Source organism: Corapipo altera, unplaced genomic scaffold, assembly GCF_003945725.1.
Source record: "Corapipo altera isolate COAL_440 unplaced genomic scaffold, ASM394572v1 2, whole genome shotgun sequence".
In the NCBI taxonomy this organism is placed as follows: domain Eukaryota; kingdom Metazoa; phylum Chordata; class Aves; order Passeriformes; family Pipridae; genus Corapipo; species Corapipo altera.
In genome coordinates, this window is record NW_020884890.1 from 11206321 (window position 1) to 11220013 (window position 13693).

Consider the following 13693-nt stretch of genomic DNA (forward strand, 5'->3'; position numbering starts at 1 on the left):
TAACAGCAGTGGATCACTTAGTCATCAGAGCCTGGAGCAATGAGACCTTTGGCATAAAACTCTGCATCAACCCCTGTGGGCCTGGGCAACAGCAGCCAGAAGCATGTCATGCATCAAATACGCAGCCAACCTGAGCCGGCAAGGAAGGAAAGGGAAAGCATGACAAAGCAAAGATGGCACATTTTAACCTGGGGCCATGGGTTAATAAGAAACATTGCTGTCACATACATTTCTCTTCCTCCTCCCCTCCAAGAGGAAAGCAGGGCCGGGGGAGAGAACCTTGCACCTGCTACAGCTGCAACTTCTGGTTTTGTCAGAGACAGCTTGATACAAGACACTGATTCAGCGGAATTTTATACATAAAGTACAAAAAGAAAAATAATAACTTCTTTACTCTGAAATACGCTTTCTGCAGAAAGCACAAATACTCTCTGCAGTTTATTTCACCTAGACAGAAGTACAATTTCTCAGTGAGCTCTTACCCTATTTATTGTCTGCATCCATCAGTAAGATTAAAAAAACAATACCCAAGTTCTCTGGCCAGTATCTCTATAAAACCTAGTGTATAAAGCCACGTTTAACCCATTCTAAATACACATGATAGTGCTTACAAGGTGTTCTGTGCCTGGATTAAAGTTTCTATTCAAACAGGATTTATAAGCAATGGGTATAGGATTCCTCAGTTGAAAGTAAAAAGATCAACTTGGTGTTCAGTTATTGAAGTTCACAAGAAAATTACACAACTGAAAAGTGCTTTTAATGCCCAAAGCAATTCACAAAACAATTCCAGGTTTCAGCTTCCTGTGACAAGTCATACCACTCTTCAGTTGCTGTTACTGCTATATAGCTTACTTCCTAACTTTTTCTCCTTCACTTTATTTGCTTTTAATTCAAGTCACAGAACTTTGTTCACAACTCGCTGTCTCAGCACTCTTTTTCATAACTGGAAGTAAAGAACTGGAGGCCAACAGGAAGAAAAGATTATAACACCAATCACAGCAACTTACCTACTAGGTCAGGAGCAAAGTATTGGAGGCAATGAACACTGTAAGCTGTATACATGAAATAGAAGACAGTGATAAAATAATCTGTTAGACATACTTTGTGCTTTTCCCAAGACTTTTGCATTATTAACAATATGCAGGACAAAGCTGCCTTTAAGTAAGAAAGGTGGAAAAAAGCACAGAATTGAGTTTTAAACCCCCTGCACACATACTGTAAACAAAGGCACTCATACAAAAGACATTTTGCATCACAACTCTTCCCTCACACCTCAAGACTGTGATTACAAGAAGGAAGAATATACTGCCAATGTGACAACCTCCTCACCCACCCCTATTGCACCTAGCAGTGAGCCACTGCTGAGCTCATACCCTTGCCCAAAACCCAAGCAAACAAGGTGGCTGCAGTTCTGCCAGTCTGCAAATTATGGTCCTGAACGTCAGAGGGCAAAGAGTCCTGGTACAAACCGACCTCACACTTGAAGAAACTTCCATTTTAGAGTGCCATTCCACAGAACAGCAACTCCAGTGTCAAAGGTCTAAAGGGTTTTTTTTTGTTGTTGTTGTTGTTTGTTTGTTTGTTTTGGTGCTAGCACAACCAGTATCCCATGTACTCTTGACAAAGACCAGAAAAATCACATGTGCTTATCCCTATCAAAATCAGAACTACCTAGTCCGCTAGGTAATCTGACAGGGATAGAACCAAGAACTATTACTGTTAAAAGCTATAAAGTTTCAAAGGGCAAAAATTTAAAGAAAGTAGAAGATAGGGAGAGTGATAAGAAACTATACGAAAAAAAAAAAATTCCTTGAATTATACCTTTACTTTCATATGGAGCTGACAATCTTCACCTCTAAAAAACACTATCATACCTATTACCACTTAATATGAAATCATTCCTTGCAATAAAAAGTAATCTCCAGAAAACCTATTTTACAAATTAGCATAGATATTTCTAATATGCCATTTAAGGAGTGCTTTCCTCCTCCATCCCCAACTTCATCATCTTTCTTCCCAGAATAGCTATGTACAGTTAAGGTAAAAGCAATACTCAGTGAGCACTGGCCACTCCAGAGGACCCAGCCAAAGCCCACACACGTTTAACATGTGAAAATATGAACATTATCAATGGAAGAATGCTGCTTGGTATTTGATAAAGAAATAGATTTATTTAGAGGAGCTTCTTAAATACTTATTTTACCCATCAGATAGAGAAAAGCTCACTGGAATGCTTCTGATTTCTTACCGAGGTTTGATTTTTTTGAGGCCTGTTACAGGCCTAGGTCATCAACTAACATCAAATTCATAAAACCTTTTTTATATGTTACTCACACCAGTCACAGCTTTATACTTTCTCAAAATCAAATTTGATTTCAGTGAGGCAACTAGCTGTATACAAAACAAAACATATCTGTATTTCGTGAGTATTCTCCTCTCACTGTCTGAAACGTAGAGCCAAAATGTGAAGTCCATAATTCTCTCTATATAATTGATTTTTATTAAATTAGTATACTCAGTATGTGTAATCTGATAGGAAAGACAAACATTAATATCTTAATAGCCCTCTAATAAACTGCTCATTTCCTCAGCCTGGAACTGATTACTCACTAGAGGCATTCTCCACTCTTCTGCCTCTGCTGAGGCATCCAGTTTGGCCACTGTTAGAAATAAGACATTGGGATAAAGGGACATTTGGTCTGTTTCAGTATGGTTCTTCTATAGTAAATCTCATAGTGAATCAATGCACTGGTAGTCAACTCCAGCCAACAACTAATGTCCAGTCGAGAACCTGCTAAGTTCTAGGGGCATCACATACAGGAAACATAAGGATAAAACACCAGCGCCATTGCAGGTGGGATGGACATTGGGAGCTTTCATATATTCAGCAGGCCCACAGTCCATTCAGAAACTCTCCAGTGCTTTAGTGGAACTTGAATAAAGGTAAAGTAAAAAGAGGCACCAACAGTTTACAAGCACACTACACACTCAGCAATGATGACAGGAGTCAGTCAGGAGAGGGGTTAAAATAATGCATGTGGAGAGGGAAAACAGCCCTCCAGCACTTAAATTTGATAGAATCACTTATTTACTGCTCAATTAATTGCTCTGCAAGAATACAAACACAGCCTGGAAGCAAAGCACTTCTCCAGTGGCAAAGTTTCTCCATCAGGGAAGTGTTTAGACTTGGCAACTAATACAGGCTATTGGCAAAGTTTTGTACTGAAATGTGTGTTTGTATATCTTCACACTGAAATTTTGAAAATGAGCAACTTATGGGGCACTATGATTTCTTTAAATATTAAAAGGCAAAAAAATTAAAGATGAGAGTGTAGTGATAAACACACTATTTGTGTGCTTTAAAATCGTAAACTCATATATTGAATAAAGCATAAAAGAGATTGATAGTAGGGATAGAACAAACTACTTTCACACTTCTGTAGTTCATAAGCTGAAAAAGCATACAATTCCCAGCCAAAAGTTTCTAATGCAATCTATTTTAGTGAAAAGAAGTGAAACTGTGTTTGTTTTTCTTGTAATCACTATTTGCAATGTGTTTAGCTTCCTGAGGGAAAAAGACAACTACCAAAGAGGTTCTAAATACACTTTTAAACACTAAGGATCTAAAATTTCTTATAATAAACTGAATCATGATTATTGTCCCTAGGTTTGGACACACATCCTCAAGTAATTAAATTCAGTGAGTTACAATCTACTGTTCCTCATGATTTTTGATGTATCACTGCTGCTGACATGGCAAACTACAAACCACTCAGTGACCCAAAATGCTTTAGCATGGGGGAAAATAAATAAATAAATAAATAAATCACAAACCCACCAAACATTTTGTATTAAGCCTTTCCTCAGTGAAGTTTGTACATGTTTGTGAATTACAAACAATGTAAAACATAAAGGATTTAAGAATGACATTACTTAGGGCATCAACATACTTCAGTGCTTAGTATGTTCTAGAAATTTTGCCATCCAAGTAGAAGTAGAGTTCAAGTAGAAAATAAGAAATTTGGGCATTTACCCTGGAATTGCCACAGCCCTTTCTCTCACCTCTCACCAGCTTAAGTATAAAAAGCAATGTACAAGTGTGCAGAAATCCAGCTTTATTGTTGGATGAGTAGGGCACTTAGATGGAGTTTAACAGCCTTGGCAATAGAAAGTGCACTGGGAATACTAGCTTCCACCCATGCAGGTAGGCCACGAGCTATCAAACTGGCAACTATGATGGCAGTACTCAACATATTTGAACTTAGTGCATATATATGGCAATGAAATATATACATATTAGGGTGTGTCCATATATATATCTATTAGGGTGTAATAAATTCACATCCACACAAAAAAAACCAATCAACCAAACAAAAAAAATCACCTGTCTCAGTCAGAAAACTGGATTACCTATTCTTCACCAGACCAGGACCAGACTTTCTTCACAGGTACAAAGACCAGATTTTTCAGCTGAACATTTCTAACACTGAATTCTGTTCACTGGGTAGATATGGCTGGCGATGAACAACTATTTTTTCCCACTTCTCTGTTCTATGGTACATATGTGCTATACTATAGCTTAGAAGGTGTGAAAGTATAAAGCCTAATCCAGGAAGAGCATGGAGTTAACCCCTAAAGGTTGCAGGTTCGATTCCCGTTCACTTGAGAGCTGGACACGGTGATCCTTGTGGAACCCTTTCAACTCAGAATATTCTGTAACTCCTGTCTGCTGTAATTTAAAATTAAGCAAAATCCTTCCTCTTTAGTGGCTCATCTGACCCACCCTTAAGGTATGGTGTTCAGAGGTAAGATATATGATGTGTGAGGGGAAAACAGTAGCAATGAGTCTGCCTCTGACTGCCCTTTGTTTGAGAATAAGCTCCATTTTACTTCTTAAAACCAGGTGGGTTTGCTATTGGGTTGGCCTTCTTGGTTATGCTGAATTAGATTTTTTCTATGAATATTACAGCTGCTTAAAAGCAACCCAGCTGTAAAAGCAAAACAGCTCTCCTTGGTTTCTTCTTGCGAGTTTTATAGTTTGCTTAAGTTTCCTTTAACCTGACCTCAGGAGACCTTCTCAGGCACACACACACAGACACAGAAGAGCCTCTAAGGAAACTTTGTAGTCAAGCACTGAGACTAATAAAAGCACTATTCATCTAACTAATATATAGAGCTTTTAGTGATGAGTCAACCTCGCCAGTAAAACTAGGGACAGTTTTTTGTCAATTTATCCAACTCAGCAATAAGCAAAATGACTGTATATACATTCTAATGCAGATGTATAAGTCAGAGTACCACTACAGGTAATTTGCAAGGTGAAATTTGGGGCTAAGGTTCTGACCAAAGTTTCATGTGCTAGGTGTGGTTTATGATTTAACTTTTTGACTATTTTTCATTTTGGCAGCAAATTCCAGCTTGTCATGCCAATTTAACTATTTTACTCTCTGAACTTTGCATCTTTATAAGTTGTACAAACAGCTACTCAGCTTTATTCTTTCCAGATTAGTCTTACATGTTTAGAAAGCTTTATCAAGCTGAGTTACCATTCTTCGGCAAACTGGAGATGTGACAAAAAGGTTTTGCTGTGCTATGGCATCTCTTAGAAAAGCTGGCTGTATTCGCTGATGCAGAGTAGGGAGGAAACTGCATTTGCATTTTACAGCTCTAAGAGGAATAAGGGTGATAAAACCCATTTTCCACCTGCAGGGGAAAAAAAGGTTGGACAGCACGAATAGCTGGGTTTGTCCGCAGGAAACGAGATGGGGTATCCATGGGAAAAGAGGACTGGAAAAGAAGGAGGGTACCGGGAAAAGACAAGCACGGCAGCAGGAACTCGCATCAGAGCGGCTTAACTTTCAGCAGCATCCTCCTCCTCCCCGCGCTGCTGCTCCCCCCACCCCTCCCCAGAGGATAGAAGGGGATGTTCCCGCGCCCCTGGGCCGGCGGTGCGGGGACGGACGGGGCGCTGGCCGCCCCCCGCCGCCCCGAAGGAAGAGGAAGCGGCGCCGGGCCCGCAGGAAGTGTCGCTGCCCCGCGCCCGTCGCCCCCGGCCCGGCGGCCGCTGGGCGGGGGCGGCCCGGGCGCTCCGCGGGCGCTGCTCCCTGACAGGTGGCGGCGGCGAGAGGCCTCTGGCTCCGCGGGCAGCGCCCGGCAGGATCGCCCGTCACCCGCGGCGGGCCGCGGCGAGGGCTGGGGCTGCCGCCCCCCTCGCCCAGCGGCGCACCTGCCCTGCCCGCCCCTACCTTGTTGAGGTGGGGGTCGCGGAGCACGTCGTAGCCCCTTTTCATGGTGAGCTGCAGGGGCCGGCCGGCGTCCCGCCTGCTCTCGGCTGCCTTCCTTGCTTGCATGGCGAGGCGCGGCGGGGCTCGCTGCCGTCAGGTCGCTGCGGGAGCGGAGGCGAAGCGGCGGCTCCTCCTGCCGAGGTGACTGCCCGGCGGGGTGGGATGATCCTGCCGGGAGGGAGGGAGGGAGGGAAAGAGGGAGGGGGCAGAGCCACGGCGAGACGCCGCCACCGGGAGGGGGTCACCGGGGCGCCGCTGAGTCACCGGCAGCTCCGCGCACACCCGGGCGGCCGCCCAGGTGCGGGGGGGAGGGGGGCGGGGGCCGCAGGGGTGCAGACCCGCGGCCCTTCCCGGACCTGCCCGAGGGTGCAGGGTGTGCGGGCTGCGCTGCCTTGTAGCGCTGCAGAGAGCCACTCCGGACCGCCCGGAGGAACAGGCCGGTCTGCGATCACCTGCTGAGGGGGAATCGCAGCCGCGGGTCTCCCTCGCCACGCCGGGTTTGGCGCAGGAGCCGCGGTACCAACGCGGGGAAGAGCCGCGGAGCGCTGTCAGCACCGCGCCGTGACACCGCTCGGCCGCGACCCCGCGCAGCCCCCTGGGCGCGGCCACACGCGGGAGCTGGGCCTCTGCGCTGGAACAACAGTCAAGTTTCACTTTCCCTCTGCTATTTAAATGGCCTTGAAATCCAATCTTTCCCGAAGGGGACGGGCTGCATAGCTTCGTACAGTCAGGAGCAAATGTTTGATGTAATTAGCTGTGTGTTGGCTTCAGCTGTGGTGGCTGGGGTTATGCCTGGTCAGGATGGAGAGCACTGGGGTAGAGCAGGTGTTCAGCTGGTTTATACTGCCAGCCCTCATATTTGTTTACAATATATTCTGAAATTCTTCGCATACAACCTGTTGTGTACAGTATGACTGTGACTTTATTCCTCTAAATTCATGTATGTAAGCAAAGATGATTTCCATACAAGTACCATACTCCTTGTGGAGAAATTATGCTTCTTGAAATGTGTGACTAGAAGATTATTTTACAAGGGTTTGGTTTCTGTTGTCAGGTCAAAATTTTGCAGCTCTTTCAAACTTACCTCTTCACATTTAATCCACAGGCCTTGTATTCATATAATTACTTCATATTTTATTAAAAAAAATGCTCCCACAGAATCTGGCTTCTCCTGAACTTCCTGCTAAGTAGCTCCTAAAAGTTTATTTGCAGTTAGCTAACAAAGGAAGGTTGGAAGGGTTCCAAGTCTCTTATTTCTGGAAACTTGATTTCCAAGTCAGCAGAAAATTCAGTAAATAAACTTCTCCCTTTGTCCATCACCTCAGTATTAAGGAAAACAGTAAACTAAAACTAGAAAGTTTCTTCAAAACTTTAAACCTGGAGCCTTTCTGACTAAATAGCCAACCTTCCTTGGATTTGTCTGGATAGCTAAATACCTGTTCACCCACCCAAGTCCTGATTATTACCTTCAATAGGTATCAGGGATACGGGGGCAGCATTGCAGGACTTTCTTAGTTATAAAATTGAAAAGCAACATAGAAACATGTTTTTTCCTTGTGGCTGCACTGAAACCATTCTGATAGAATGCTAACCTGATGCAATATTTTATCTTCATGTTGCAACACTATTTATAAAAAAAAATCTCTTTGATTTGTGCCAAAAGTCACTGCAATCACTGTGAGTACCTGCTCAGGGGTCTGACCCGTGCTAAGCACTTTGTCCTGACTTGCCTTGCACCAGTTATAAAACATGTGTAATGAAACAGCTAATTAAAGTGAAGTTCATATATACATATTTTTTATGTAATCAGACTTCAGAAACCATTTACTATTGTGTTTTAAGTACAGATTTACTCCTCCTTCCTAAAAATACACTTTATTTCTCTTTTTTATGTTCAAACACTAATAAAAACTAAATCATAACTATCTGTTGAAGTAAATGAGTTGTAAGAATGGCAGCAGACCTTTTCAGCTCAAAAAGAAGACCATGAAAACATGAAAAAGTGGTGTCTCCTGTCACCTGTAGAATCTTTCACTTAAGGCCTGGAACATTTTACCATGTAATGGGATTAGTACAGATTTATTTGTCTGAGTCTACTGCTAGCGATTGCTTTTCTTCCTAGTCTTTATACCCTCTTGCAAATTTTGCTGTACATTTGTGTTGCATTTGCAGACAATCTGTGAGCAAGAGAAATTTTAGAATGGCTCTTGCGGGACCTCACAATATTTGAACTGCAAAAATAGTTCAAAATAGTCCAAAGGGGTAATGTTCAGCAGCTACATACGCAGTCAGAGGTCATTATTCCAGAAGAGGATGGCATTGCATAATAAGACTGTATTATAGGACTAGAAATAAAGCTTTTGTAAATGGCCAAATTATTTGTAATGGCTGTATACCCAATACAGGTATTTTTGTAAATGTTAGCCCACATTCACATTATTAGTGAGCATCATACATTATCAACGTGTTTCTGACAGAAAGTACAGTGGCTTTGCCCTTCTGGCAGGCACCTAATTCTTTTTCTCAAGTGGTTTCTATATGGTACACTTTAAAAAATCCTACTCATGATTTTTCATAAGTACATATGGTTTCGTCCCACCCCTGTAGTTGTCTCTCTCAAATCTCCTTAGATCTACTAAAGATATATGAAGAGCTCTACTTGAAATAGTCCTAGGAAAAGACTAGAAGGAACACTTATGGTGTGATTTAACCCCAGCCAGCAACTAAGTACTGTATAGCTGCTCACTCACTCCCCACCCTCACCTGCACTGATGGGGTGGGAAGGAGAATTGGGAAAAGGTAAAACCCAGGGGCTGAGATAAGAACAGACTGATAATCAAAGTAAAGTAAAATATAATATAATAATAGTAATTAAAAGGGAGGTAGCAAAAAGAGAGGAATAAAGCCCAGAAAAACCAAGTGACACACAAGACAATTGCTCACCACTTACTGACCAAAGCCCAGTCCAGCCCCTCCCAGCCAACTCCTCCCAGTTTATACACTAGGCATGACATTCTATGGTATGGAATATCCCTTTGGCCAGTTCAAGTCAGCTGTCCCGGCCATGCTCCCTCATGGCTTTTCGTGTGTCTCCTTGTTGGCAGAGTATGAGAAAAAGGAAAGTCTTTGACTTAGGACAAGTACTGCAGTGCAACAACTGAAACATCAGTGTGTAATTAGCATGATTTTCCTACTAAATGCAAAATGCAACACTGTACCAGCTACTAGGAAGAAAATTAACTCCATCTCAGCCAAAACCAGGACAACTGGTCATCTAGTGTACCTTTGTATCTCAACCTAGTGTTAAAAAGCTTCAATAAATGAGACTTGACAACCTGCTTTGATAAGCCAGTAGTAGGTAGAGGTAAGTACAGGACAGTATATTTCTTTATTCCTGAAGTAGTTAATTAAGATGACTCATTCTGTTTAAATATTTAAGAATGGAACTTGGGAAATATCCTTCTGTTAGGCTATGGCTGATCAGAGGATTTGGACTCCCTTGAACCACTTTGGAGTTTGGGAGCTCCATATCCTGCTGTGACACTGGGGAGGGGTTAGCTTCCAGGGCTAGCAGTTTGGAAGAAAAGAAAGGGACCTCCTATATCCTGATGTAAACATCCAATCAACTACTTTTTTTTATGGTGGTACTTGGATATTATGTCTGACTCATCCCAATAAGAACTGTAGTGGATCTATTACCAACTGATGGTAACTGTTGGGCGCTCACTGTGGTTCATGGTACTCCAGTCAAGACCTCATCAGCCTTAAATCAATGGAAGCCTTTACTTCACATGTTTTATCATTGGCAATTCCCTTCATACTGCTCAGCACAATGTTTGCTTTTTTTGCAATAGTGCAACACTGTTAACTTCTGCTGGGTTTGTGATCCAATATAACGCTGTGTCCTTTTCTGCAGGGATGGATGCCAAATGAGTTCATAGAATCATTTAGGTTGGAAAAGACCTTTAGTATCATTGAGTCCAACTGTTAACCCAGCACTGCCAAGCCCAACACTAAACCATGTCCCTGCGTGACACATCTACACTACTTTTAAATACCTCCAAGGACAGTGACTGGATAAAGGATGGACGTGCTCCTTAGCCCTCCTTTTGTTGCTAATGTATTTATAGAAACATTTGTTTCTATGCATTTGTTTATTGAGTTATAAATTTTTATTGAGTTATAAATTTGTTTATTACCTTAGCAATATCAAGTCAAATTTCACAGGGACACAAGGCTAGCTTTAAAAAAGGTGAATTGTTTAATGATTTAAAAACAGAATTGAAGCATTTTTAAAGCCTATAACATAAACATTTTACAGTGTTAGCAGTCCTGGCTTGTGCTTGGTATTTGAAAATGAAATTCATTTTTTGATCGTTGGTACATATGTTTGTAGTTAGGCTGAAGGAGAGGCAAAAAGTAAACAGTATAAGCAGTATGGGGTTATGGTTTAAGTCTGACTCTCTTTATTATCTAGAAGTGTTGTTTGTAACAACATGGATTTAAAAAAGAATTACTTTAAGCTAGACAATGCACTCCTGAAGTTAAGAGAAGAATCTAGTGATAGCTTTAAAATGCCCAAAGTGACCTATTCTGAGGTCACTGCCTGCTCTGCCTGTCCCTGCCCACACTCCCAGGGGTCCCACCCACCCTGGCCATGGTTCAGCACCCCACGTCAACTCTCAAGGCCATCTATCACTGCCCCAGCAACATCACAGCCCTGCTTTTGTCTGGCCATGGGCCCTGCTGTCCTGAACCCTGACCACCTGTGGGCTGACTTCCCCGTCTGGCTTCAGTGACCTTGTCACTATGGAGTCACTCAGTGATCACAAGGCTGTATCTGACCCTGGTTACCCTCACCGGGCCTGGCCCTGCTTCACTTCCTCAGCTCAACCTCAGAGAAGCCTCAGCAGTGCCACAGACAAGGCCAGGGGGCTGCCCTCAGCTGCTCCCAGCCTGCCCTCCTCCTTTGTGGGTGGTGAGAAGAGCCCTGGCTGGTGAGACCTTGCCTGCCATGCTGACCCACACAGGAAGCCCCCGGCCCCCACCACTGGCATGGCAGACAGATATGGAGAAGGCAGAGCCAGGCTCTTGTCACAGATGAGGAATGCAGTGCCAAGAGGCAGCAGTAGCAAGGTGCACCCAGAGAATGTCCAGTTGGGCTTAAGCACGGCATTTTCCAGCATCGAGATGGTGAGCACCAGAGCAGACTGCCAAGAGAGGTCAAGGAGTTTCATGCCTGGAGCTTTTCAAAATTTGACAAGGCCCTGAGCAATCAAGCTTTGAAGTTCAGCTTGTTATGAATAGCAGGTTGGGCCAGATAAACTTCAGACACCCTTTCCAACCGGGACTGTTATGTGATTCTGTACACTGCTGGGAATGGCAAATTCTCTGAACATGCAGGCATTTCTTCAGGAATTTCATTACAGCCCCAAAAGTCTGTTCCTCCTCATAAATTCACCAACATTCTTTTAGCTTGCTCCTCAGTTTCTGTCTCTCTTTCTACTTAGGCATATATTTGTTTGGCCAGTGGGATTTTTACTCAACTGCCTTCATACCCCTCATACTTTATCCCTTTCTGCTAAGGATTTTATCCTACGTGCCTTAAATTAAACTCTTGAACATCAACAACTAGTGATAAATATCTTAAGACTCCACAATTTTGGAATCTGGTGCTGGATTCATGGAGATACTAAAATTATTTCAGTATAATACCTACATAAGATATATAAAAATCAATAAAATAGTAAGAATGCTTGTTGCAATTTCTATTAGTTGACATTACAGTGTCCAGGTGTCACAGGAAAAAACCCATACCTGGCCTATACATGTTGTTGGATGTGTTGGAGCACTGTGAGAGAACATCCGTACATATAGGGTACTGTTAGGAACTTCCATCAATTCTCAAGTCAGATGTAAATGAGGGAGAGACACACAGAAGTAGTTGCATGCCTCATAGCCAGTCATTTGTGCTTTGCAGTATGCCTGGGGTAGAATGAGAATTTATTTCTCCCACATCCCAGTGTTAACATTTTGACTTGAAGACCATGTATTTGTTGTTACAGTAAATCTAGCACAAGGCAAATAAAATATGTATGCCACAGTGCATCATGCTCTCAGAAGATATTCTGGCTGCATTTATGATTCAAGGAGATTAAATAATGCTCAAAATAAGCATCCTACCTTTTTTCAGTGTTTGTCCAAATAGTGCAGTTTCCTAAGAATTTTTCCATTTCTACCTAAAACCCCCCAAAAATTAAACTGCAGAGGCCTAACTATTCATTTTTTGTCTCTTAATCCCACAAGAACAGAGCCAATGTGAGCAGTAATAGATTTCAAAGGTGATCTAAAATGCCTCTATTTTGAATACACAGACATTCTGGAGTGACTTAAATGACCTACATAAAGGCATGAAAAATCACATTCTTTCTCTTCAAACCATACAAAATGTTTCAAGCAAATCTTCCTTGAAATATCCTTTTAAAATTAATTTCCTGAATTGGCTGGTGATGAGGAATGTAAAATATTTCTAGATTCCCAAGCTTGCTTATCTGAAAGATAGGAAATCTTGATATTGCTATCTTTTCATCACTAATGCAATGCCTATATTTAACACTGCACATAGTTTTAGAAATTTAGATGTGCACATTTATTTCAATCTCAAATATTTTAGAGATATTTTGTGGAAGAATGTTTCAGATTACTAGAACTGAAAATTTTTAGACTGTTTGGTTAACTGTCTCAGAATAAATTTTTCTTGGCTTTCTTTTAGTTGCACTAACAATGAATTCAGAGCTGAAGATTATTCAATGCCAAAATTGAATTACTATGACTTTGAGATATGATTTGTATCTTAATACTGGGAGTTCACTGTCTTGCTAGGAATAATAGGATTTAGAAAAAGGCCCCAAACAGCATTTTTACTTGAATTACTCTATCAGATCTATGTTCCAGGAATAAGAGTGGAAAATCTGCAAGACTCCTTCCATTGTTTATAAAAAGAGGGTGAATTCTTTCAGCTCTGCCAATTAAAGACATAATTTCAAACAACTTCAGCACCTTTAGGATAATTTTGGAATAGTATTAGTGAGTGCACTTCCATTGTTTGCTTCCATGGTTACGTCTGGCACAGTAATTTTAACAGTTTAGCAACAGACAAAGCATGCTTAGAAATTTTCCTCTTTTAAATTCTTCCTTTCCTATATGCTGGAGCCTGTGAAGGGCTTTTTCTTTTCCATGTCCTAATTACCATAAATATTTTGAAGATTGTTCTACAAACTCTGTTTTGTTTTCCAAATCATTAGCAATGTTAAAAACAAACCTTCTGACAAAAATGTTGGCAGAAGCTCAAAGACAATTCCTAGTTCATCAGAAGCCCTTGCTTGTGCAAAGGGAGCTGTATGGGGTCC

General features: G+C 41.9%; 1 protein-coding gene across 1 annotated transcript in view; it reads right to left on the reverse strand.

Moving 5' to 3' along the window:
* The window catches only part of ME1 (malic enzyme 1), a 164001-nt gene extending 157556 nt beyond the window's left edge, over positions 1–6445 (reverse strand). The window contains exon 1 of the mRNA XM_027645062.1: positions 6246–6445. Within this exon, the coding sequence (XP_027500863.1) occupies positions 6246–6350 (105 nt within the window). The 5' untranslated portion in view covers positions 6351–6445. The remainder of the gene's footprint in view (positions 1–6245) is intronic.
* Between the last annotated feature and the right edge of the window lie 7248 nt (positions 6446–13693).